Source organism: Chinchilla lanigera, unplaced genomic scaffold (assembly GCF_000276665.1).
Source record: "Chinchilla lanigera isolate Chin_1 unplaced genomic scaffold, ChiLan1.0 scaffold00050, whole genome shotgun sequence".
NCBI classification, from domain to species: domain Eukaryota; kingdom Metazoa; phylum Chordata; class Mammalia; order Rodentia; family Chinchillidae; genus Chinchilla; species Chinchilla lanigera.
The window spans coordinates 14,474,599-14,499,856 of record NW_004955451.1 but is presented as its reverse complement, the minus strand read 5'-3'; the positions used below and the strand labels follow the sequence as shown (position 1 = coordinate 14,499,856).

General features: G+C 53.2%; 1 protein-coding gene across 4 annotated transcripts in view; it reads left to right on the top strand.

Annotated features, from left to right (window-relative positions):
* Positions 1–16,188, top strand: part of Ikzf3 (IKAROS family zinc finger 3 (Aiolos)) — an 87,440-nt gene extending 71,252 nt beyond the window's left edge. For 3 of the 4 annotated variants that reach the window (XM_013519415.1, XM_013519416.1, XM_013519417.1), the window contains 2 exons: positions 6,101–6,217; positions 15,021–16,188. In XM_013519415.1, the coding sequence (XP_013374869.1) occupies positions 6,101–6,217; positions 15,021–15,724 (821 nt within the window). In that variant the 3' untranslated portion in view covers positions 15,725–16,188. Of the gene's footprint in view, positions 1–5,796; positions 5,994–6,100; positions 6,218–15,020 lie in introns of those variants that run through there. The other variant, XM_013519418.1, reaches the window with a different exon arrangement.
* The last annotated feature ends 9,070 nt before the right edge of the window (positions 16,189–25,258 follow it).

Below are 25,258 nucleotides of genomic sequence, written 5' to 3'. Positions count from 1 at the left end.
TCTTTCAGGAATTTGTAATTGGGAAAAATATCAAGAGAAATCTTTCAGCTCTCTTCAGTGGTATTAGATGATTCGGGAAATGCTGAAATACAGAGGTTGAGCTAATTTGCATTTCGCAGGGTGGTTTGATGGGTGCGTGCAGCATACTTTACGTCTCAGCAGAAAAAATAGTTAATCAAGTCAGCAAGTTTTGATTTTTTTTAAACAAATATGTTGTAATGGCGGTTTCAGGTTACAAAATGTGTAAAGTCACAGCTCCGTCAAGCCTACATACTGCATGTCAGTAACACATCACTCCCTTTTCAGTAGGCCCCGTGATCTTCCCTGGGGTCCACAGTGTGAAGAGTGCTCACAGTCAGCCAGTCTTCTTGTTGCTGTCACCACTCCCTACACGGTTTCCATTTCGTTCCCTTCTTCAAGTTGGGAGTCCAGTGTGGACATGGGCTCCGTTCTGAGCCGGGCCCATCCGGCGCGTCTTGTGTCTTCTCCCCCACTTCTAAAGTGCTGGCGGGCTGCAACCACGGGCACGGCGCTCCCGCCTCAGTGCTCGCTTAGAATGAAGGGTGGCACAGAGTGGGAACCAAGCCTGGGGCGGAGCTGCTGCTCCAGGAAGCAGACGGATGAGAAGGGCTCGGAGTGAGGACCAGCATCCCACAGGTCTCGCCGGTGCTGGGTGCCAGGACTTCCGGCCGTACCAATCATTTTGTCTGTGTAGATAGCTGAGTCCTCTGCAAGCCAGGCAGTTGAGCAGACGGTGGAAGCTAAGCCTTTATCGTGAAGAACTCACAAGCCAAGAGGACATCGGTCTCGAGTGCCATGCTGGGTCTAACAGACGCATGAGTCGCTGCTGCTTCGGCTCGAGTTTCCAGGCCGGACGTTCTGGGTGACGTCAGGAAAACATCCCAGCTCTGCGGTCTTAATGGCGCATAGACGAGGAGGAGGAGAAAGGAGACAGGAGGCGGTGGACTGCATCCTGTCAGTAGCTTGACCTCTCTTCCAAAAGGGGCCCACAGCTGCTACCAAGAGGCATCTCGCCTCACTTCACACAAGCTCTGAATCCCTGGAGCGGAGCACATTTTTGTGTAACAGTGAGCCCTAGCAATCATAAGACTTTAAGGTAATTGAGTATTTCCTTTCATTTAGGAATCTCGGAGTCACAGCTTTTCAATGCAGGCATGAGGGTTTCAAGGATAAAGTTAGCTTTTACCGGCGTAGCAAACCAAAGAAAAAGTGTCTAAAACTTCAGGTCTCTTTTCCCAACCAGCATTTTGTGCATAGTCTTCATTTTACTTGCTCAAAGAGGCCAGCGTTTTATGTCAGTGTTTTGTTGGAACCTGCCTCGGCGCTCGATAGCGATCTCTTGCTAGACGATTCTGGTTGCACAATAACACCCTTCTTCCACTCGCTATTAGCTACTGACTGACCACACCATAGGAGAGACAGGAAGCGGGTCTCTCTTCTTATTTTTAGCAGGGCCTTTTATTTAAGCTCCATTTAACACTCCAGACCTAATGAAGGCTTCTGACCCAAGCCAGAAGCACGACACCGGTAAACGCAAAATCAATTTGAGGTAGAAATTGCCTCATGGAAACAGTGAAGTAACAGAGATTAAGGCTTATGCAGAGAAAAAGGTACTGACCCCTTCCTTCCACAGTTGGTATTTCTGAGTTACATTTCGCTGGGTTTTTTTTTTTCCGGTACTGGGAATAGAACTCATGACCTCGCGCTTGCCAGGCAGGCGCTGTGCCGCTGAGCTAAATCCCCAGCCCTACACTGTTTATTTTTCAACATGTCTTTAAAGTCACATTGCCAAGCAGCGGGCACATCCACGACGCATACAAGTGACGTAAAGGGAGGTGGACGCAGACTCGAAGTCCTCCGTCTCAGTTAAGGACTGAACGTGTGAACTTCTCCTTGCTACCGTCCCACATTCCCCACACTCACCCTTGCAACACTAAACCGCCAAACACCACCCAGGAACGGATTTCCTATTTCACCACTTAAACCCATTATCTTGTTCCCTTACTATCTTGCCAAACTGGTTTCCCTCTACTTACATTTCAGAGACATGATGTGGCAGATGATAAGTCTGAACTCTCTATAAATAGGACAATTGGGTCCTAAAGTTGGAGCAGGGGACCAAAAGCCAGGAGTCCTCCTTTTTGGTCCAGTGTTCTGCCTGAACTCCTTTCTAGCCTGAAAGAGATTGTCCAACTGCAAGCTATTTCTTTGCATTAAACAGTGCCCATGACAGGCTTGGAATTATAGCACTCTGGGAGGCTGAGGCAGGAGGGTTGCAAGTTTAATCACAGGCCGGGTAACTTAGGGAGACCCTGTGTCAAAATAAAAAATTAAAAAATAGGCTGAGGATATAGCTCATTGAGAAGGCTCTGGGTTCAATCCCCGGAACTACTACCAAAAAAAAAAAAAGTATTAATCGCTTATTTAGTGATTTCACATATCAGCTGTTTAACAGTTGTGAGGCAAAAGGCTAGCAGTTTGGGAAAGAAAATGAGAGTGCACCATATTCAATCATAAATCACACTTGCCTAACTCACCGTGGAGAGCAGCTCCGTGCAGATGGGCTGAGCCTAGAGCAAGTGCCCGGGTGCAACAAGGGCTGGGCGTTTGGAGCCGCTGTCTCCAGTGAGCCAGCCAGGCAGAGGACATGGGCAGACAGAGGCCCTTACATTCGTGTCAGAGAATTTCCTCCAACCTAAGCAGAGCTGTGGGAAAGTCTGCCCATGCCCCAAGCGATCTGTCCACCCATGAACACTCGGAATTTTGTTCTCTTAAATGTCAGGCACTTGGTCACTGATGTACAGAGTCAGAGGTGTCTGGAAATGACTATCAAGACCAGCTCAGTGGGTAACAGGAATAAGGGTGATGTTATCTCAGGAGGTTGCCATTTAGCGACATGCCCTAATTACGGTTATTTAGGTCAATGTGTCCACACTTCAACACCCTCCCAAATGAGAGGATGTGGATTACGTGTCCTCAGAAGGCTGCTTGTTGTCACTGAGGGTGACTTTGGTAAAATGCAGGCAGTGACAGCTGAGGGACAAGGGGGGAGGTGAGGCTGGCAGCACAGTGCCTGGGGGAGTCCTAGGTAGTCCTTTGGTCCCGGGTGGGCTGTCTGCAGGAGACTTACCAAGAATAGCAGTGATGTGGGGGTGAAACTTCCCCAGTGCTGCGTGTGATTCTCGTTTCCAATAGTAACTGCAGGAGTGAGGGCAGCTAGCTGTACATGGATTTAAGCCTCTCAGAATCGCTCAAGTCAAAGGGAGTTCCTACGCAAAGCACAAACTTAACTGCCTGCGTGCGCCCTGCTTCTGAGAAAAAAACAAAACAAAGCAAAAAACACCCACCCTAACAGCTTCAGGGACTGACTTCAGATCCCAGGCTTTGACTTTCATCTCTCAGCTCTTGGGGCTTGGGGTAGTGCCACATCTGGTGGTGGTTTGTGTGAAAGGAAATAATATATATAATAGTTTCCTGTTTGGCCGTTTAAAGCTGTCCCGGGACTGGACAGAATTTGACCCACTCCACTCAGTAGGTGTCCCGACACCCGGGACCTCAAACCCAGGTAATGTACCACGAGTCCAAGCGCTGCCGGGGCCCCTTCCGCTGACCCTTCCTGTTTTCCCTGTACAGAAGGGTAACAAGCTGAGACTAGAGGCTCTGACTTATTTCTCTAAGCCCAGGATTATCTTGGACAAGAAACAAAGTCTAGTAAACACTAACATGTCACCAGCCTCTTCTCTTATTCACTTTTGGAGCCAGATTTCCTTTCAGTCTTGAATTAAAAAAAAAAAAAAAAATAGACAAAGCAGGCACTGTGGCACATGCCTGTAAATCTGAGCTACTGGGGAGGCTGAGGCAGGAGGAACGAAGTTTAATGCCAGCCTAGGCAACTTAGTAAGACCCCGTCTCAAAGCTTTTAAAGAGAGCTGGAGCCATAGCTTAGCGGAGGAGCACCTCTGGGTTCAGTCCCCAGGACACACACACACACAATAATACACTGAGGAACTTCATCACGTGTGATGTAGCAACTGGCAGAGAGGTTTGTGTTTTCTTTAATGCTGATATAAAATTTTAAAAATTAATATTTTGAATTGTCCTTTTCTAATATGGTGTTGGTTCTCACCCTGGAGCTTTTCCCTGTCACTCACTCACTGCCAAAGGTGCCGGTTCTCTTTTCTCTGGGAACGTCCCTGCGCAGCGCCTGCTGTCCGACAGACCGTGGGCTCCGTGACATTATTCTCCACACAGCCGCTACACCTATTCTTCCACTGCAGGGTGAGCCCAGACAGCTCCCAAACCAATGCATGTATCTGAGGGAAAACATCTCTTCCACAGTCACCAGGGGCAGGGATATAGCTCAGCAGCACAAGCACCTGCCGGGCCAATGCAAGGTCCTGAGCTGATTCCTGGTACCAAAAAAAAAAAAAACAACAAAAAAAAAACACCACGGTCACCACTTATTTTTTACTCTAGTCCCTTGGTTTCAAGGTGTTTTTCCTAAAGATATTAGAAATGCATGGATACTTCACTTCACTAAATGCTTAGATAAAACCGAGAGACATATTTATAGCACCACAGTATGTCTGCTTGGGGGCAGGGGGCAGGATTGTGGCCTTCTGGCCAAAAGTAGCCACAGCCTGTCTCTGTACAGGGATTTTTACATTTTCAAAGGGATGTGGGGCAGAAAGTACACGCACACACACTATAGGACAAAGAATATGTGTTCCCTCAATTTTGAAATATTACCATCTGACTTGTTAGTGAAACGGTTTATATGTCCTGGGCTTAGGCTGTGTCGTGCGCTCAGGTTTTAAGCCTTGTTTTTACAGCAGCCAGTGTCTCTTTCAACTCTAGACGTGAAGTCTGACAGGTCCCGCCTGCCATGCACCAAGGTAAATTGCATTTATTCCAGTGGACTCTTCGTGCATTGGATGTTGCTGCTACCTATTGCTCCTCTGTAGTTTGCAATCCTGGCTATATTTTAAGTCACCTGGGAGACTCTGAAAACACTGATGCCCGGGTCTTTCCTCCAGAGAGCCTGACTGCACCCACGTGAGGGCCCGGGCGTGGTGTTTCTTACATGTTCTTCAGGCGATCCTACCATGCAGCCAGACCTGAGAGTGCGGCCTGCACGTCCCGAGCATCTATCCGCAGGAAGACCACAAGCCCATCTTCTTGGGCATTTTTTTTTTTCTTTTGTGTTTGAAACAGGGTCTCACTGTATAATTCAGGCTGTCCCTGAACTCACTATGTAGCCCGGGCTGGCCTTGAACTTGGCAATCCTCCTGCCTCAGCCTCCTAGGCGCTGGGATTGCAGGCACGCACCCCCACACCCGGCTCTTGGGCAGTTTGGATTCACATGTTTCATTAGAAATATAATAGAAATGCATTGTAGCAACTTTTCGCCAACCTGAAGAGAACAGTGAGGCTCGGGGAAATTTTAACTGCGATGGTTTTGAAATGTGAAGAGCATGCGAAACAGACCACCCAGAGCCCAGAGAAACAGAGTATGAAAGATGGGAACTGAGAGGCCCGTGCTAAAAAGAGAAAGAAAGAAAGACGCTCAGAATTTCAATACACAAATCACTGAGTAGAGGTCTTGCTATCCGGGTGAGTGTGTCTATTTTCAAAAGTGCTATTAACATAAACAGGGCAGTAAATCTGGGGCACCATGCTCCTTTTTTCAAAGTTGTTAAGAAGAGTTATGGTAGCGTGCAGGTGTTACATGCAGTTACTCAGAATCAGAAAGAAGGCTGATGGGGGTTAGAAGATCTCCATCTATTTATCTTTTTGCAACCAACCACGTCCAGCCTGTTTCTTCAATACTTCCTCTTGCTAATGAAGGCACTGGCTGGGGCTGGGCCGGGCTTTCCCACCTAGTTTAAGACTGCAAGATTTGAATGTGCCCTGGTGTCAGCCTCGCTGACCGCGGCTGGTATCCCAGACTGCTATCCGAGCAGGAATAACAGGTAACGTCGGCAGACCTTGGAGCCCTCTCCTTCCGGCCGGTTTCCTTTGCTCCTCCTTTACCAAAGTGTTCTTTTTCTCCTCTTCTTTTTATATTTTTCCAAACCAGCAAGTGCGGAGGCGAGACACATCAAAGCAGAGATGGGAAGTGAAAGAGCCCTCGTTCTGGACAGATTAGCAAGCAACGTGGCAAAACGAAAGAGCTCAATGCCTCAGAAATTCATTGGTAAGAGTACAGACCTCTCCCCGCGGCTGCTCGCAGACAGTTTGAATGAGATAACAGAGAGATGCCCGCTGCAGGCCCTGCCTCGCTTAACCTCTGTTCACGCAAAGCAGTTGGTTTCCATTGTGTGCTTTTATTCTTTGTGGTTCGTTTTGAGAGCGCTAGCAAGTAAAGTAAACAGTATGAACTGAAGACTTCTCAACCGAAGACGGGAGCATTTGGTACCCAGTTTCCTAAATGGAGGTGGTGTTCAGAACGCTGCTCCTTCTCCTGGGCTCTGAATGACAAATGTTTATGCAACTCACACCAGTAAGATGTCCAAGATAGCACTTCTGTGATCTGTTGTAATTATATGTTACAAATCGGTACTGTTGGCACGCTTGAACTTTTTCCTGCTCTAAAACTCATTGCCGTATCTTCTTGAATTAGAGACTTGGTTTTAAGGGAAAGTAGCTGGGGCACGCAGATTTAAATAATATGGCTTCATTGAATCATTTGTCTTCTGGAAGTTAATTTTTACGCCACTGGTTTGTACGTTGTCAAAAACTACAGCAGAGCGAGATGGCGAAGAAGTAATTATGTTCATTAAAGTGTTAGGCCCCCAAATGGCGAGAATATTTTGCTGAATTCTCCCAGATGTTTACATGCATGTGACCATGGTATTTAAAATAGATTTGTAGCTGGGAACGAGAGAGCTTAGTTGAACGTATCAGTTCTGTTACAAGTTGAAAGTTGGTGATATTGGACAAAAATAGTTAATCACATAAAAATAGACCTTCCTCAGTATCTTAGAAAGCTGTCAATATGGTTTTCCAAAGATGCTTGCTGCTACTGATTGCTTCCTTTGGTTTTATTTTCTGTTTGTTCTTTCCGATAGCTTTTGGGGAGACTGCATGCCTGCCTGGTTTTTAAATCTGGCTAAATTTGGTTCTGGTCTACATCATGTTTTTACAAGTAGACATTCTGTGTGAATTACAGGGGATACTGAGAGAACGCATAGATTCCAAAATTGCCTAATTGGGTATTTCTGCGTACTTATTTTTACTAGCTGAAGGCTTTTCCCACTCCTAATCCCTCTAAGAATGGAGGGTGTCATATTAAAGCTGGAGCACTCCAGCTGTGGGAGATTCCCCTCCTCCCCCCTTGGTGGGCAGTGTCGGGGCGAGGTGACTTTCTTGCAGAGGATAAGCACAGGTGACCCACTGTGATTCTGAAATGTCGTCTTAAACATTGCCTGTCTACCTTTGGACGTTTACTTATGTGAGGAGGTTCCGACTGGAGTACAAAAGGAAGCTGGCACTGTTATTTTATACTGTGAGTGTGTCTTACTCTGGGGGAAGTTTTGATTCTAGGAGGGGCAGAGGCTGGTCTGGGAGGGGCTAGGGGAGAGGCGAGGAAAACCATCGGAAGGGTCTTAACTCCAACCTGGTTTTGGGCACTGCCCTTTCACCTGCGAGAACTAGAAGCTGAGAGTGCGTACCTGGTTCTCAGAGCGGCCCTACACCTGTAATCACTGTCGTAAAAGTCGCCGTGCTGTTTCCACGGGTGAACATACGACCACGCTTTGCACGCGTGTCCGTGCGGCTGCCTCTGGCACCCCGTTTGTCACTGCCTTCTCCCCTGCACCTCCAGACTCAGCAGAGATGCTGACCTTGGGTCTCACATGTCATCTTCTGAGCTGCCACGTTCAGGGTGAGTGCTTGATTTGAGCTGAGGTAGCAACTTCAGGGGTCCGAGGCCCAGAATAACCGGGGCCCTTTTCTCTTTTGGGCAAATTGTGATACAGAGCAGTCTGAGGAGTCCCAGACTAGAAGCCCAGAGACCAGGTCCTGCTGTAGCTCTCGTTTCTTAGCTGTGTGCGTTTAGACAGCTCCGTCACCTCTGACCTCTCTGTACACATCTGTGAGGCGAGGTGGCTGCGTCCGTGCTGCAGGGACCAGGACGGGCTCTCCCAGCTACGGCAGCTCGGTGACGTTATTCGGAAAAGAAACCTAAGGCAACAGCTATGAATGCGCTTAGCGTTTACAGAGCCCGTGTGTGCAACGTCGGTAACTTTGCTCACCTCTGAGGATGGGGTGTTTGTGTCATAAGCCCTGTTATACGTTTTAAGGTGGCTTTCTTCGCTTGGTTTCTGTGTTTGTGGTCCCAGAGATTGAACCGAGGGCCTCACGCATGCTGATCAAGTGCTCCACCACTGAGCTGAGCTACATCCCCAGCCCTCTGGGTCCTTTATGAGGAAGGTATTACTAATCCTGAGAATCTAAAAAAAAAAATGGCATCGTTCACCATTTGTATTCTTCACGTGGGGCAGCCCTCTCCCCTCACCCGGCGTCATTCCCGTGTCACGCGCGTGGCTCAGAGCTCCCGGCAGAGTCTTGTCCCTGGGCCCCGTCCAGGCTCCCAGCACCCACCCCCACCCTGAAGCTTTGTTCGCCTCCCGGGCTCGTTGAAGCCAGCCAGCCTTGTGATGGAAGGAGCAGGGCTGTCCAGGGGAGAAAGGAACGGCGGTGACAGGACACGTGAGGCTGGCGCTCTCTGCCCTCTTCCTCGCCTTTCCTGTCTCTCTCCTTCACTTCCTCCCCGAGGCCCCATTTTGTGCAAAGGCTCGGCAGCCCGGGAAATGGCAACGGGTGCGGTGCGAAGGGAGAATGAGTCACTCTGCTCAATCCCTGCTGACGGCTGCCCAGCGCCCAGACCACGCTCGGCTCCCTGACCTCCTGAGCTGCGAGGGTAGAGGTGAAGTCGCACCCCGCTAGGCGCTAGGCCGGCGGCCGTCCTGGCGGGCCGGAGATGACTTCCGGGAGGGAGCGGCTTCCACCCAGCGGAGGTGAACCGGGAGGAGGGGCAGACTGGGTGCATTTGGAGCACAAAACTCTGTTAACAGATAACAGGAGGAGGAAGATAAAACAGTTCTTCCAACTCTTCAAGAAGTTTCGTGTTGTTTTGTATCAGTGGATGCACACACCCCCAGCATCTGTGTGGCATCCAGACAATTTAGTTCTTTCCAAAAGACAAGCAGAGAGTTTCAGCACCCCGGCCCTGGCAGGCAGTGCCCGTCTCCGCATCTTCTGCTCGGCTGTCCCTCAGCTGAGGCCGTCCTCGGGTGCCTGGCTCGGGGCAGGCCGGTTTCCCTCCCAGAGGGAGCAGAAGGGGTGAGCACGTGCCCGAGTTTTCTCCTTCCTGGTTTTCATTCTGGCCCCCAAAACGGACGTGATTCAGAGCAACGTTTTTACCACAGCGTCTTCTTATTTTTTAGAAGCGTGTGTGCCACTTTATTAAAGAAGGTTTTCATGTTGAAAGAGCATGAAAAAGGATCCCCTTCACCCACGGCAAACAGCGGGTGAGGTTTTGACACTTGAGCAAACACCACCGCTTCTCCTTGAAGCAGCGAATGGGAAGTCACCTGCTTTGGTTAGCAGCAACAGGAAGCAGCGGGAGCACCTGTGTCTCAGAGCAGGGGGTCTTCTCCCGCCCTCTGCCACAGGCTGCATGTCCGAGCCCTGCAGGCAGCCCTGTGCCACGGCACCGAGAAGAGGACGGTCCTCCCTGTGACTCCCTCGGGACAGGGGACGGCCAACAGCGCTGCGGTGTCGCCATGGACACTGCTGCAGCAGCTACAAAATGCGGTCCCCCCACCCGCTTCCTGCAGTGTCTGAGCCTGCTGTCTCCTCCAGACCGAGCTCAGTCTCACTGCGACCGCTGCAGCTGCATTTCCCCTACTTACCTGCCTTTTTCTGGACGTGTGCTTGCAGCTGGGAAGCGATATACAGGTGGGAAATTACAAGAAATAGTAGCAAACACCAGGGATGTAGCTCAGCGGCACAAGCGCCTGCCTGGCAAGCGCAAGCTCCTGAGTTTGACTTCTGGTACCAAAAAAGAAAGAAAGAAATAGCGGCAAACATATTTAAGTGACTTGGGAAACTTAGAGACTGCAAGAAAGCCTGATTATTTCCCATTCCCACCGTAGATTTATGTTATTTTTCCAAAGGTCAATTCACTTTGCCTCCCTCTCCCAAAAAACCTCTCCCGGGCTCCCCGGGGGAATAAAATCAAAGCCACTCACTGAATCCACACCTTCTGAGATTCCACACTCCGTCTCCAGCTTGGCCTCTCTGCCTGTATCATTTCGGCTAGCTGCTCCGCCCCCTCTTCATCTTTCCCCGCTTCTGTTTACGGTTGCTCCAGGCCCGCTGGCCGTGCGCCCTGTCCTCTCTCAGCCCCTCTGCACTCCGGGCGTCAGGAATAGCCTGCTCCTTGCTCCAGGCAAAGGCGTCTCCATCTCCCTCACCACCGCCTCTGACTACAGGAAGGCTGTCCTGAGAGCGGCCCGATGTTTGCCCGTTACAGGGAGCATGTTTGAGGAGTGGCCCGATGGCTGCTCTGTGCGGGTAGCGTCCAGGACGCTGACTTGTAATGAAATGGCGCGAAACGCTGCGTCCCTGTGGACTGCAGTTACGTTTGCGTTCCTCGGAGCGCAGGAGTGGTGCTAAGCAAGGGATGACAGTAACAATAATAGGTCTACCACTCCCAGCGCTCACCTACGCCAGGCACTCTGTCAGGCACCCCATGGAAATCACAAGCTGTGCCTCAGAAGTACTTCTCACCATTGGGAGTGGTGGCGCACGCCAGTAATCCCAGCACTTGGGAGGCTGAGGCAGGAGGATTACTGTGCGTTCAAGGCCATCAGGGCTACAAAGTGAACTCAAGGCCAGGCTGAACTGCATAGTGAGACCTTGTCTCAAAAAGACCAAAAAAAAAAAGCCTGCAACCCCCTGCTCTTGCTACACTGCATGGGTCCAGAGCAGGCAGGTGCTCGGGTTAGTTACCAAAACCCAGACGTGAGAGAAACGCACAGCACGAGCAAGGCCCAGCCAGGCGGCCTGGTTTCTAAACTTAGTACTTTCTGTTGCCGTTTGAGTTTTCGTTGGAAGAAAACCTGTGTTCAGCCTGAAGCCGGCATCATGAATCACTCAAAGGTGGTGTGATTTTAACTAGAAGCTTCAGGCTGAGGATGAAGGGGGTGGGGCTGAGCGCTTGCCTCGCGTGCGCAAGGCCCTGAGTTAATCCGCAGCACCACAAAAAAAAAAAAAAAAAAAAAAATTAACTAGAAGCGGGACCCAAGGCTCCGAGTAGCTTTGGAAGCAGTTACACACTTGTGGTTTGACTAACCTCTTTTATGAGTGTGTTACTAAAGAAACGTGAGCTCTTGGCTTTTCGTTACTGTAGCTGCCTCCCTCCGGGTTTCATACCCACTGAGTCATTGTGTCTACAGGTGACTGATAATCGTCTCCTAATCATCTCCGCCACTCAAGTTACCGTAACTTGGTGACAGGGGACCTGCAAGCCGCGAGCCCACAAGGAGCTGAGCATGCCCATCCTCGCCGCGAACGCGGGGCTGCCCTGGCCGCAGGGCTGCATGTGTATCTCCAGGCGTCCTCTTCTGGCTCGGGCTGAGGGAGGCACAGGATGGGAGCCGCGGGCCAGCACAGGAAAAGCGGCCTCCGGGGGAAAGGGTAAGGCAGAGGTTGTGACGGGCCCACCCCACCTGGACGCCTCTGGTTCTGTCTCAGGCGAAAACATGGAGAATTGCGAGGGCGCCTCCGGGGACTCCAGGAGTTCATCAGTAGCCTTGACAAGGCCAGAAAACCCCAGCCTATCGCCAGAATCACTTGTTCATTGCCCCTGTGTCGCTTCAGGCCTGTGGCCTCAGCTGGTGTTCTTGTCCTCGGTGTCCTCCTGCGGGCAGGGCCACCAAGGACACGTCCAGGCTGGGAGTGCAAACAGAGGCCCTGGATTGCTCTAGCAGAGGCAGACGGCCCTGTTGAGTCCCATCGAACTGTCAGGAGAAGCCGTTTTCCTTTCCCTGCTCCTTCTCCCAGGTCTCTGTCTGGAAGCTGTCAGGTCGGCCGATGGTGGGGACCAGGGCAGAGCCGCCTGAGTAGATGAGCCCTTTCTCTGCCCTCTCCAGCTTAACGGCCTCCAGTTCTGGTCCCCTTACACACTGCTGTGGCCCTGGGCCTCCCTCTCGGAAGCCTGTCGTCACCTGCTGTTTGTTCAGACCCAGACCCCCGGCTGGCCTTTCAGGACGCCCCTCCCCGCGCCCCTCCGGGGGTGTTGCTGTCATTTTTGTCTCAGTGTTTCCGGAAAGGTAGGACGCAAACTGCTGGGGGACACACGGGGCGTTTAAGAACTTGTGATCCGCCTGCCAAGAAAATCATTTTCTTTTCAGTTCTCTTTCAATCTCTGAGAACACGGACAGTCCTGGAGAGAAGGACTGAGGCCAGATCTGACGCTAGTTGTCTTCAGTGCGCATCACACACTTGGTCATCGCGGTGTTTAACTAGAGAGGGGGTCGTGGCCCCCAGGTGCCCACAGCGGTTTCTGATCAGAGTGTAACACAGCACTCCGTTTCATTGCCTGTATTTTACATAATCACCTTCTACTTGTGGCAAGTGATTCTAGTTTTCCATTTATGTTAGTGATATAGAATTTCCTTTACATTTTTCATTTTAGAAAAAAGAAAATGTGAGCTGATTCAAACAAATTATGAGAAAAAAAAAAAAAACCACCCTGGTGTTTACCAAGTGCTTTCTCCATGTCAGACACAGTTCTAAGCACATCTAGGGGCCCCACGGGGTCGCTTCAGTTACAGGGACCATTCCACATGAGGTCGCACCGCTAGAAGCCATCAGAGCCAGCGCCAGACTGAGTCCATGTGGCGCTAGAATGCGTTCTCTCAACCGCCACCTGGCCCAGGGACATGGATACTGCAGACGTGAAGGAAAAGCGACATCTGAGAAACACTTTGTTTCATATTTCTTGGTGTTTCCAGGTGTGGTGGTGCACGCCTATAATCCCAGCACTTGGGAGGCTGAGGCAGGAAGATCACCAGCAGGTCAGGTCAAAGCCAGCCTGAACTACTAGTGAGATCCTGCTTCGAAAAACAAAAAACAAACGTATTTCTTGGCATATCTTTAACCAGACTCATTTGCTCTTCTCTATGCATGTCGTATGCAGCTCCCTGCCTTCATTTCTGCTCCCTCTTGCCTAGGAACCCTTCCTTGCCTTTTGGACAATCTAAATCCCACCAGTTTATCCAGACCCTTCTCACAATTTACATTTTCCCAAGAATGCCTCCCTCCCCGAGATGCTCCTGAAGTCCTTGCTTTCCCTTCATGTGTAGATACGCTATTTACAAGCCAGGTGTGGTGGTGTATGCTTGTAATCCCAGCAGTCTGGGAGGCTGAGGCAGGAGGATCACAAGTTCCAGCCCAGCCTAGACAATTTAGCAAGATCTGTCTTCAAATAAAAAATTAAAAAGGCTGGTGATGTGGCTCAGAGCAAAGGCCCTGCGTTCAAATCCCCATACTGGGAGAAGTAAGGTATACTAATATGTTATTATACCCCACAATCTTACACTTGCCTAGATGGCACTTCTTTTTTGTTGTTGTTAGGTTGTTGGTCTTTTTGAGACAGTGTCTCACTATATAGTTTAGGCTGGCCTTGAGCTCACTCTGTAGGCTGGTCTTGAACTTGCAACAATCCTCCTGCCTCAGCCTCCTGAGTGCTGGGATTATAGGCGTGCGCCACCACGCCTGGCTAGATGGTACTTCTGACCCTTTTTACAGGAAACATATTTCTCCCTGCTTAAATGTCTCATACATGGCTTTTCGAATCAAATCCAGAGCCTCCAGAGAGCAAAACGGCCCTTCACAGCTTTTAACCTGTACTTTCTCTCCAACTCCGTGCGAGCACGTCTGGCTCCCCTCTTGCTGGGCTGGAGACGCCTCAGAAGCAGGATCTGCATCTCCAGCCCCGCGTCTCTCCTGGTGTTTTCTGTCCTTCACTGCCCGACCTCTGCAGGCAGCGCCAAATCCTGGAAGCCCAGCAGCCTAGGAAACATTACGAAACAATCATGAAAGAACAGTGTGGGGCTGAGCAAAGCGCCCCAGAACCAAGGTCAGCAGAGTGACCTTCGCCTCACCTCCAGCCCTGACTCGCCCTCCACACTCCTGCCCTCCCCCTCCAGCCCCTTGGCCACTGTGGCCAGAGAGCGAGTGAGTCTCTGCCTCTGTCTCTCTCTGCCTCTGTCTCCCCGCCCCCTCTCGTGACACACAGCACCCACACGCTCGCCAGGGCCGCCTCTGTTTTCAGAATCTCTCAGCACTTTACCTGGGGAAGTGGCAGAGGTGACCACGGGTAAATGTCATCGGTTAGGGTGAGATAGACGAGCAGGGAAGAGGACGCTCTGGGGAGGGCACGGCGTCGCGGGGGCCCCTTCAGAAGACCCTTCTCGCACCGCGCAGGTGCCGTCCTCACGCCTCGTCCCGCCAGGCAGCAGTCGGCAGCTGAAGCTGAAGTCGGGGCTGTTCTCTCTGACCGCTGTAGCTGGGTTCAGAGCTGCCGAGGCTGGCGGCTGAGTATCCCCAGTCCCCAAAACTTCCGTGCCCCTGGCTGCTGCTAACACAGGGGAAGAACCAGCTGGAGGAGGGCTCGGGCCCTGGCCTCGTCTGCAGCGTGCGCCCCCGCCCTGCGCCCTGTCTTCTGCTGCTTTCCCTGCTGCTTGCTCCCGCACAGCGGCTCCGCAGACGCAGCCCAAGCGGGACACCATCCCTGTGCTCCCTTTGCCCGCGGGCTCTGGCAGCCGCGCCCCCGAGGCCTCGCTGCGGAGCCTGGCTGCCACAGGGCCGGCCGTTCGGAGCAGCGGCAGCTTCTGCTTTCTCAGTGTTTGAGGACTCTGGACACGCAGCCCGCGGGCTCCGCGCGGTGCCGTCCCCCTCGTAACCGTCCTCCTTGCTCGTTCCAGGGGAGAAGCGCCACTGCTTCGACGCCAGCTACAGCTCCAGCTACCTGTACGAGGACAGCGAGCTGATGCAGACCCGCATGATGGACCAGGCCATCAATAACGCCATAGGCTACCTCGGCGCCGAAGCCCTGCGCCCCCTGGTCCAGACGCCGCCCGCACCCCCGTCCTCTGAGATGGTCCCGGTCATCAGCAGCATGTACCCCATAGCCCTCACGCGGGCCGAGGTGCCCAACGGTGCCCCCCAGGAGCTGGACAAGAAGAACGCAGCCCCGCCAGAGAAGAGCCTGGCTTCCGAAAGAGGCCTCTCCCCGAACAACAGTGGCCACGACTCCACAGACACCGACAGCAACCACGAGGAACGCCAGAACCACCTCTACCCGCAGAACCACGTGGTCCTGCCCCGGGCTCGCAACGGGGTGCCGCTCCTGAAGGAGGCCCCCCGCGCCTATGAACTCCTCAAGCCCCCGCCCCTCTGCCCGAGAGACTCCGTCAAGGTGATCACCAAGGACGGGGAGGTGACCGATGTGTTCCGGTGCGACCACTGCCGCGTGCTCTTCCTGGATTACGTGATGTTCACCATCCACATGGGATGCCACGGCTTCCGAGACCCCTTTGAGTGTAACATGTGCGGCTACCGGAGCCAAGATCGGTACGAGTTCTCGTCTCACATCGCCAGAGGAGAGCACAGGGCCATGCTCAAGTAGAGCACGCCCGACGGGCCGACGTGCTCTTTAAAAACTGAAAGTCCCCATCCATGGCTTCCAAGCGCACAGTTCTTCCTCTACCATTCTCAGCAAGCAGAAAAACTCTGTCCATTCAGAGATGCTTGGTTGCTGCTTGTGGGATACCTTTGTTTTCACACCAGTTGAATTTTATGGAATTTTAAAGACCAAAGAAGTCTAGTCAGTACTTTTTTTTTTTTTTTGAGACAGAGTCTCACTATGTAGTCAGGCTTATTTCAGACTCACAACGACCCTCCTGCCTCAGCCTTCTGAGTGCTGGGAGTACAGGTGTATGCCACCATGCCTGGCTTAGCCCTTACCTTTGGCAGCAAGAGAAAAGTTGAAACAATCTTCCAGTTTAGCACCATGAGACTTTTGTTTTTTTGGTGGTACTGGGAATCGAATCCAAAGCTTTCACACTGAACTACACACCCCAGCCCTGTTTAAAAAAATTTTTTTGAGACAGTCTTGCTAAGTCACTAAGTTGGCCGTGCTAGACTGAAACTTGATGTTTCTGCCTCAGTCTGCCAGAGCGCTGGGATTACAGGTGTGTGCACCATGATGCCCAGCAGAACACATCTTGTAATCTATTTTTAAAAGGTTTCCAATGTTTTATGTTTGGGGGGTATTTTTGGTGTTCGGGACCACAGGTGTGTGCCTCTGGGCCAGGAGACACCTTTCTGAGGCGCGTAGGCTTCGTGGGAAAAGCCGTGTGGCCCGTGCCCAGATCCACAGAGAAGAGCCGCGCGGCACCTTGCCCGGCCCACCTCACGCCAGGCTGGCGGTGAGGGTGCAACTCCCACCCCGAGTGCCAGGCTTTTCCTTCATCCGGAGTTCGCGTTTGCAGGACGTGTCGCACTCCTCACGCACGCGGGCTTTCGCATACACGACGCGTCGCAATTCCCTTCGCATCCCCTTCCGCTCCCTCCATCTCCTGGTCCCCTGCGAGTTTGAGGAAGTCTGCAAATCAGGAACAGAACAGCCCTCAAAGAAGCATCTGCTCCCAGTACCGCAAGGGCATCGGCGCAGCTCCAGTCACACAGAGCCAGGGAGTCCGAGAAGGGGAAGCACGCGGGAGGCCTGTCCCCAGAGGGTGTCGTGCAGGGACACGAAGTCTGTGGTCTTCGTCCCTCTGGATTTGGACTGGGAAGACCAGCAGGAGCCCTTCCTCCCCTCTGCGGAAACATGGTTGTCTCCCGTTCCCTAACAGCCCCTGTTGCCCAGGGCTGTTTTCTCGGGTGGAATTCAGTGGGAGCTGCACTTGGGACTTGGCGGTCCCTGGGGCAGCAGGCAGGACTGTGTCTGCCTGCCCTGCCGACAGTGGACAGCCGGAGCAGTGCCCAGGGCTGTCGAGGCTCTGGACGCCCCAGCGGAAGCAGGAAGTGCTCTCTTAGGTTGGCTTCTTCTCTTGGAGCTCAGATGCCTGCGTGTCCTACCCTCGCCCACCTGAAGAAGAGCGTCTGAGCGGAGAGAGGAGCAAGCTGGGAGCAGAGCGTTTGCTCAGCTGTCAGAGCTGCTGCTGGGCCCCTGCTTGATCTCGGATGATGAGAAAGAGGCGGTTTAAGACCTTCGAGATTTGGGACCTCCGAGAGCAGAGGGGTTGGGGTGCTGAGCTACGGAGAGGTGTACGGCGAGGCAGGACTCTGACCGTGCTCCACCCTGCTCCCTTGATGAGGAAAACTGTCACATTTTTGCCGAGAAAACTTTTGTTCTTATTTCAGACATCGCTTTTGAGTGTGCCGCTTTGTTTACCTGTACCCCATTAGGCTGTGTAATCACGGTAGTGTGTTCTAAATAAACTGGACAGAACCCTCACTGGTGCCGTGTGGGTGGACTTCGGCTCGTGCAGCCAGGCCCGCGGCGGGCTCTGATGGCTCTTTCTGGTCTTTTGCTTTTTCAGGAGGTCCTCGAGCACATACCACACGCTGTTGCCAGTGCGTCTTTAGCGTGGGGTTGGGAGGCCAGAGGGTCAGAGAGCAACATTCTGCTCGGCACTGCAAATCCCCCTGCCCAGGGGCTGTGCATTGTGTTCATGCAGCCCACCTCTTGCCCCATGGGGTGGGTGCTGGGACTCCAGCATGTTTGCTGAGGAGATGGGCATAGGGGCATAGGGCATCTCGGGACAGGTAGCAGATACCTTTTCCCAACTGAGGTGGAGCATGTTTCAAATGGTGCACGCACTCTGATGCATCGTGAGGCTGCGGTTATGACGTATAGGGGAAAGGCAGGGCCAGAGCATCGTCTGTGACCTTTATCTCGGGGAATTAAAGATCCAAACATAACAAATGGGACTTGCTCATATTTTCAAAAAGAAACAATAAGAAGGGATGCTAAACTCTAATGAAAATTATAACCAGTAAGTTGGTGGGGGGGCAAGGGTGTCTTTGAGAATATCTTGTTTAATAGTTTGACTATAGAACCCTGTAAGTGTTGAACATGTTTAAAATATAGAACAAGCTGGTCTTGGTGGTGCACACCTGTAAACCCAGCACTCAGGAGGCTGAGGCAGGAGGATCACCTCAAGTTTAAAGCCAGCCTAGACTAGACAGTGAGTTTAAGATCAGCCAAGGTGGCGCACACCTGTAATCCCAGCAGTTGGGAGGCTGAGGCAGGAGGATTGTTGCGAGTTTGAGGCCAGCCTGGGCTACAAAGTGAGCTCAAGGTCAGCCTGAACTGCATAGTGAGACCCTGTCTCAAAAGAAAAAAAAAAAAAAAAGACCATCCTAAAATTACATAGTGAGACCTAAGTCAAAAAACAAAACAACACAAAAAAACCACAAAGTAAAATTCAAAAGCCACTCCTAAAATGAAAAACTGAAATAAAGAAACCAACCTTGGGGCTGGGGATTTAGCTCAGCGGCAAAAGCGCCTGCCTGGCAAGCGCAAGGTCGTGAGTTCGGTTCCCGGTACCGGAGAAAAACCAAAAAAAAAAAAAAAGAAACCAACCTTTTCATTTGTTTAAAAAAGAAAATGCCGTCGAATGGGCCTTACGCTTGTCCCCTTCACCCTCCCATCACCACGTACCGAGCTGCTTTGGGCCGAGCCAGGGTCTGTGGGAGGAATTCCGGACTGAGGACCTGGTGGCTTTTAAACCGAGCGCTGACGTGAAGGAGCTGCTCTGGTCTCAAGAACACCGAGGACACTGGGCACCCGAGGCGAGCCGCGTGGGTAAGCTCCCAGGCGGAGGGGTTTCCCGCGACGTCCACCCTCGCCGTGTGTGAACGCGCTGAGCCGTGGGGCCCTTCCTCCTCCTCCTCCTCCTCTTTCTTCTTCTTTCCTTCCTTTCCATCAGGAGGGAGGGCTCCATCTGGCCTCAGTTTTCTGTAAAAAAAACAAAACCCAGGCACTGCAGAAGCTCCGGGCAGCTGTCCTCAGGGGACGAAGGTGTCGGCCCCTCTGGTCACCCTGGCCAAGAAGGCTCCCGGGGGAGACACCAGCGCTACCTCCAGCTCTTGCTTCATCCAAAGTGTTGGCAGACAGACCCACTGCGAACGTGAGATGCGGACCCGAAACCCATGGCTTAGCCTCAGGGACAGATGCACGTGTGTTGTTCAGTCACACCTGAGCTCCAGGACGGGGAGCAGAGGGACGACTCCATTGGTCAAATGAGCCCGAGCTGCCACACATACCCCTTTTTGTTTTTGAGACAGGGTCTCACTATGTAGCCCAGGCTGGCCTTGAACTCCTGGGGATCCTCCTGCCTCAGCCTCCTGAGTGCTGGGATGACAGGTGTGCGCCACCACACCCGGCTTCCCCCATTTTAAGCGCAGCTCCTGCACTGCTTGAACATTCCCGAAAGTCACCTGTCGGGTGGGCAGACGTCTCCGTCCTCCTTGTCACTGCTAATGGGCGCTGAGCTATGGAGCAGCCCTGTGACAATCCGTACATCCAGTACTGCAGCGGGGTCCCAAAGCCTGTTTGCTAATTGCTTTGCCATGAAGTAGTGGGTGAGTTTGAGCGAAGCGCTGAACCCCTAAAGCTAGGCGTTGTTGACCCTAAAATGAGTTGGAGTGAGACCTTCTCAGCGGTCCCTTCCAGCTTTACATTTCTATGTGCTCGTGCAGCAAACACATTTTCTGACCCTTGAATGTCTGGGCATTCAACAGAAGCCTCTGAACGTGAAAAGGTTTCGCATTTCTGTGGTGTGAAAAAGTTGGTGTGTTGAGTTTTTCCTTTCACCACTGAGTTGTGAATCTGAAGACTGTGGGGAGGAACAAAAAACAGGAAGGCGTTCTGATCTCGCCCGAAGTGTGCGCACACACTGGCACCTGCAGCCTCTTGCCAACCCCACCCCCCCTTTAAGACAGGGTCTCGCTGTGCAGTTCAGGCTGGCCTTGACCTCGCTATGGAGCCCAGGCTGGCCTCGAACTTGTGGCGATCCTCCTGCCTCAGCCTCCCCAGTGCTGGGATTACAGGTGTGCACCACCATACCCGGCTCTTTTCCTTTTTTAAGAACTCGTGTTAGAGCAAATAAATTCGGCTTCCAGGGACCACTTCATGAAGCTGATTTACAAACTGAGAGCCGGCTCTATGAACAAGTCTACCAGAGACAAACCTCCCACATTCCTGGTAGATCAGTGCTGAATTTCTGAAGGGTGGGTGCATAGGCTCACACTCAGCTCTCCCGCATACTACCGGTAGTGAGATGTTCCCCGCCACACCGCACAACCGGGCGCTCCTCCTTGGAGGCACCGTCTGTGTCAGGAGGAGACAGTTTTATGAAATCCAGGGCAGCCGTGCCAGCGCGCCAGAGCCTTTAGCCACAAGCCAGCTGTGGGCTGCTGCGGCTCCACGGCCTCGCTCTGCACCTTCACACTCTGCTGGGCGCCCACGGCCCTGGGGAAGAGGCGCTGCCCGTCATGTGCTCCGACTCCCACGCACCCTGCCGACTCCTGGGGATGAGGGGACCGGGGAGCAGGGAGCATCCCCGCCCGCTAGCGCTAGCGCCTGTAGAACAGGCCACCGTGTCTGTAATGAGACGGTGGACAAAGGCCGCTTCTACCACCCTAGGGTGCTACCTACCAGGCCCTCCTTCGTCTCCTGACGATGGACTTGCTGAGTGACTTCCGTTATCCTGGGGCCACCCACAAAGCCCAGACTTACATGGTAGCATTCTGAGGCCCGTCACTCCAGAAGGGACGTGCATATGGAAACTCTAGCCGGGTGTGCTGGTGCCCCCTGTTATCCCAGCACTCAGGAGGCTGAGACAGGAGGATCGCAGCCAGTTCAAGGCCGGCCTGGGTTACATAGTTCAAGGCTGTCCTGGAGTACATAGCAAGACCCTGTCTCCAAATGCATACACACCAAAAAACAAACCTCCAAATTCTTAAATCCTGCTGCTGCACCCAGGGACCTGCAGCGGCCGCCACCCCCCAGGGAAACACTTCCCTCGGCACAGGCTCTACACCGCAGGGGCAGCGGTCTGCACCGTGCATGCGTGGGGCCGCGGGCTGGGCCAGCCTCAGGCCATGTGCTCACAGCTTGCTGAGGCCTCAGTCGCCCGCTCCTTCCTTTCACACCAGCCCTCTTGCAGGCGGGCTCCCCCCTCGCGCCGGGAGACCACAACCTGGGGGCCAAGCAAACCCACAAAAGTTCCCTCGCAGCGAAGGTGCAGCACTGGGGTGAGGGAAGGGAGAAGCAAACCCGCTGTCCCCAACCCCCTGTGCCGATCTGGGGGCTGCACAGGGGCATTGCTGTGCCGCCCTCAGTCGTCCAAGAGCCGCTGCCCAGCGGGCCGCTCACGTTGTGCTTGGCCACCTGTTCTGAGCCACTCCTGACTCCGCCGCTAACGTGGGCAGTGACTCAACGTCTCACCTTTTAAATGCAAGGCCCAGAACGAAAGTGACCTGGGTTTTCTTTTGCACAGACAAGTGTTTAAAGACACAAAATCTGTGATTCCGGGTGTGGTGGCGCATGCCTGTAATCCCAGCACTCAGGAGGCTGAGGCAGGAGGATCGTTGCGAGTTCAAGACCAGCCTGCACTACAGAGTGAGCTCAAGGCCAGCCTGAACTGCACAGTGAGAACTTGTCTCAAAAAAAAAAAGACACAAAATCTTACTTTAGACATCATATTATTAACCAAGCTCACACCCACAGAGCACTCACAGAGCCTCTGTACAGCTGTTTTATTCTTCATCTTCCCCTCCCCCTGCTCAGTGTTTGAAGGGGAAAGCAGGCCGGGTGTGGTGGCACACACCTGCAATCCCAGCACTTGGGAGGCTGAGGCAGGAGGATTGTTGCAAATTTGAGGCCAGCCTGGGCTACAAAGTGAGCTCAAGGCCAGCCTGAACTGCACAGTGAGACCCTGTCTCAAAAACACCAAAAAAAAAAAAAAAAAGCATAAGATAAGCAAGCAGTATGTCTTAATGTCTCTTACCTCCTAAAGAATGGGATGCTATTTTTATGTTCACACAGAAAGCATAGTTCAGGAAATCTCTCTCGACAGAAGGGCTTGGATTTAAGTGCCTGAGAAGAAGACAATTTGACCTGAAACCCAAGGCCGGACCATGTAGGCAAAGCACTGTTTTCTAGGGCAGCGAGGTAAATGGTCCTATGAACCATCCTGAACCCAGGGCCTATCAGAGAGGTGTGAGCTCTGGACTTGTGGGTTTTTTTGTTTGGTTCGTTGTTTTTTTTTTTTTTCTTTTTTGTCTTTTTGAGACAAGGTCTCACTATGCAGTTCAGGCTGGTCTTGAGCTCACTTTGTACCCCAGGCTGGCCTTGAACTTGCAGTAATCCTCCTGCCTCAGCCTCCCGAGTGCTGCGATTACAGGCAAGCACCACCATACTCGGCTAAATTTGATGTAATTTTTTCCGTGAGGTGATGTTACCTTTTTATAGGATGGATTCTGTTGGATGATTGTAAATTTTCTGCTGTATGTACCGCGTCTGGATTTAAAGACACGGAAACTTCCGAGACTCAGCTAGGGCCAAAACAGTAATTGCACTGGAAAGGGAGGCAGCGGAGGTCTAACACTTTCCTTTGCACTGTTCTAGTGCGCAGGGTAGAGAACATGCTGAACTTTGGAACCAGCACAATTTAAGCTCATGCCGCCCACTCTTCACAGACATGACCCGGGGAGTGGCTCCCTGCCGCCTCTGCACCCTCAGCCCCTGGTCGCCAAGTACACAGCGAGACCCTGAGTGCTGGGATGACGCATGTGCCGCCATGCCCGGCGACTGTATCATTTTGAAGGCCATCATTTTGAAGGCTGAGGCTCCAGCACTCGGGAGGCTGAGGCAGGAGGATCACTGCAAATTTGAGGCCAGCCTGGGCTACACAGTGAGTTCAAAACTAGCCTGAACTGCAGAGTGAGACCCTGTCTCAAAAACCCAAAAGGAAAAAAAGACTGAGTCATACGAAGACTTTTCCAGGCTTGAAGACAAGGCCCTTTTGGTGGGCCTGCTTCCGCGGCTTCGCAGAAACCAAACTATGGTGGCTGCAAAGAATTCGAAGGTCATTTAAAAAGCAGACGCGCCTCACCCAGACTGTGGTTTCACAGGCTCAGGTTCTCCGTCTGCGAGCTTTGGGGAAGGATCGTTCTGGCGACTGGAAAAACCAGAGCTTATTTTTAATTTTTGCTTGCCAAAGCCACACACGTGTGGTCTGTGGGCGACCCCGCTCTGCAGAGACGATGGAGGAACGGAAGGTGGTGTGGGGCGCAGGGTGGCCACTGGGCGCACAGGGGAGCCTTGCCTGGCGGTGTCCACGGGGCTGGCGGCCTGCTTCCACCTGCACTTCTCAGAAACACCCTGCCCAGAGCATCTTCCTTCTCTGCGGTCAGCCTGGAGTCCTCCATTTAGAGCCCTACAAAGTCCCCCATCTCTCGAAAGACTCTCCAAAGCCTGCTCTGGCCTTTGGGTGTCCCCTCACCTCCAAAGCACCCTCCTAGCCAAGTGTGATGGGGCGCACCTGTGGTCCCAGCACTTGGGAGGCTGAGGCAGGAGGACTGCCTTGAGTTGGAGGCCAGCCTGGGTTACACAAAAAGTTCAAGACCAACCTGAACACACACAGTCGTATGACTTCGTATGACCCTGTCTCAAAAAAACAAATAAATAAATAAATAAACTAGCCCATCTGATACTGCCTCCTCTGCCCCCAGGTTTCTTTACTGGGTTTGATTTTTACATTGAAAAATTTTTAAATCCTGGTGTGTTTACTGTTAGTACTGGTGGCCAGGTATGGTGGGGCACACGTATCATCCCAGCACTGGGGAGGCTGAGGCAGGAGGATCACCTTGAGTTCGACAACATAGGACAACATACATAGCCCTGCCTGAACTACGTAGTGACATCCTGACTCAAAAATAAAATCAGCACTGGTGCATGCCTATCATTTGTTGTTGCTGCTGTCAGAAACTGGGTTTCCTTTTGCCTCAAGGATATAGTACCTCCCTGAGTTAGCACCTCTAGCTGTTTCTTAAAGTCTGAGTAGCATGTTAACTCAGTTATCCCTGAAAAAAAAAGCACCTCTGCAGAGACCTGCTGAGCCTGGCTTGGGCGCTGCTCCGGCCCGGCCCCCAGAGCAGGGCTCGGGTCCACGGGTCTTCAGCTCAGGAGGGGCGCCGCCCCCCGGGGAGGGGAGAGCCTGGACCCGGCAGGACCGGGGCGTCACGGGCACAGTGGTCTGTGCTGTCTGCGGGCAGGACGGGCACAGGGTCGCCGCTCCTCCGTCTGTTTCCCGGGTGTCCTCTCCCAGGCGATGCTCAGGAAGAGTCTGAGGGCCTCCTCCTCGCCAAGCAGGTGCCCGCCCTCACCAGGACAGGCAGGAGGCCGAGCCTGGCCCTCCGCTTGGTGGGCAAGGCCAGGCAGGGGCACCTCTCCCCGTCCGTCTGGGGAGTGGGGAGGGCAGCGGCGCCTTTCTTCGCATCTCAACCGTAGATAATCCAAGCCCTGCACTGCCTGCTGCCCACCAGCCTCGGGGGTGACCGCCGACTTCCTCCCCACCCTCTCGGCGCGGGGACGAAGGAGGAAAGGACGGGTGACCCCTGCGCGAGGGAGCTGACAAAGCGCCCGGCCTCCGCCCCGCTCCGCTTCCGTCCCCAGCTCAGAACGCGCTAGCGGCCACCCCACACCCGCAGCCCCGGGCAACAGCCCGCCCGGGCATCCCTTAGGGTCCGGGGTCCGGGGACGCAGGGCACCGTGGGCCGGGGGCAGGGGTCCTGGCCGCGCCATTCCGGGGTCAGACGAGGTCGTTTGCATAGAAGCCAGCGCCGGGCACCTGGGTGGGCGGCCTCGGGGAGCCCCCCGGCTCGGCGAGGGGAGGAAGGTGCCGCGGAAAGTCCCCGAAGGACACGGTGTTGAGTTTGCTGCGGTTTTGTGTTTAACTCCGTGCTGCCCTGCGAGGGAGGCAGCTGCTCCCCTGCGCCCCGGAACAGCTCGCGCGCGGCCGGAGAGGCGCTGCAGTGGAAAGAACGGGGACTGCGCCGTGGGAGCCGCGCGCCGCCCCCCGACACTTTTCCCGACTTCCCGGCCCCGGCCGCAGCCGGCCCGGCCCCCGGCGGCAAACCGCGGCCC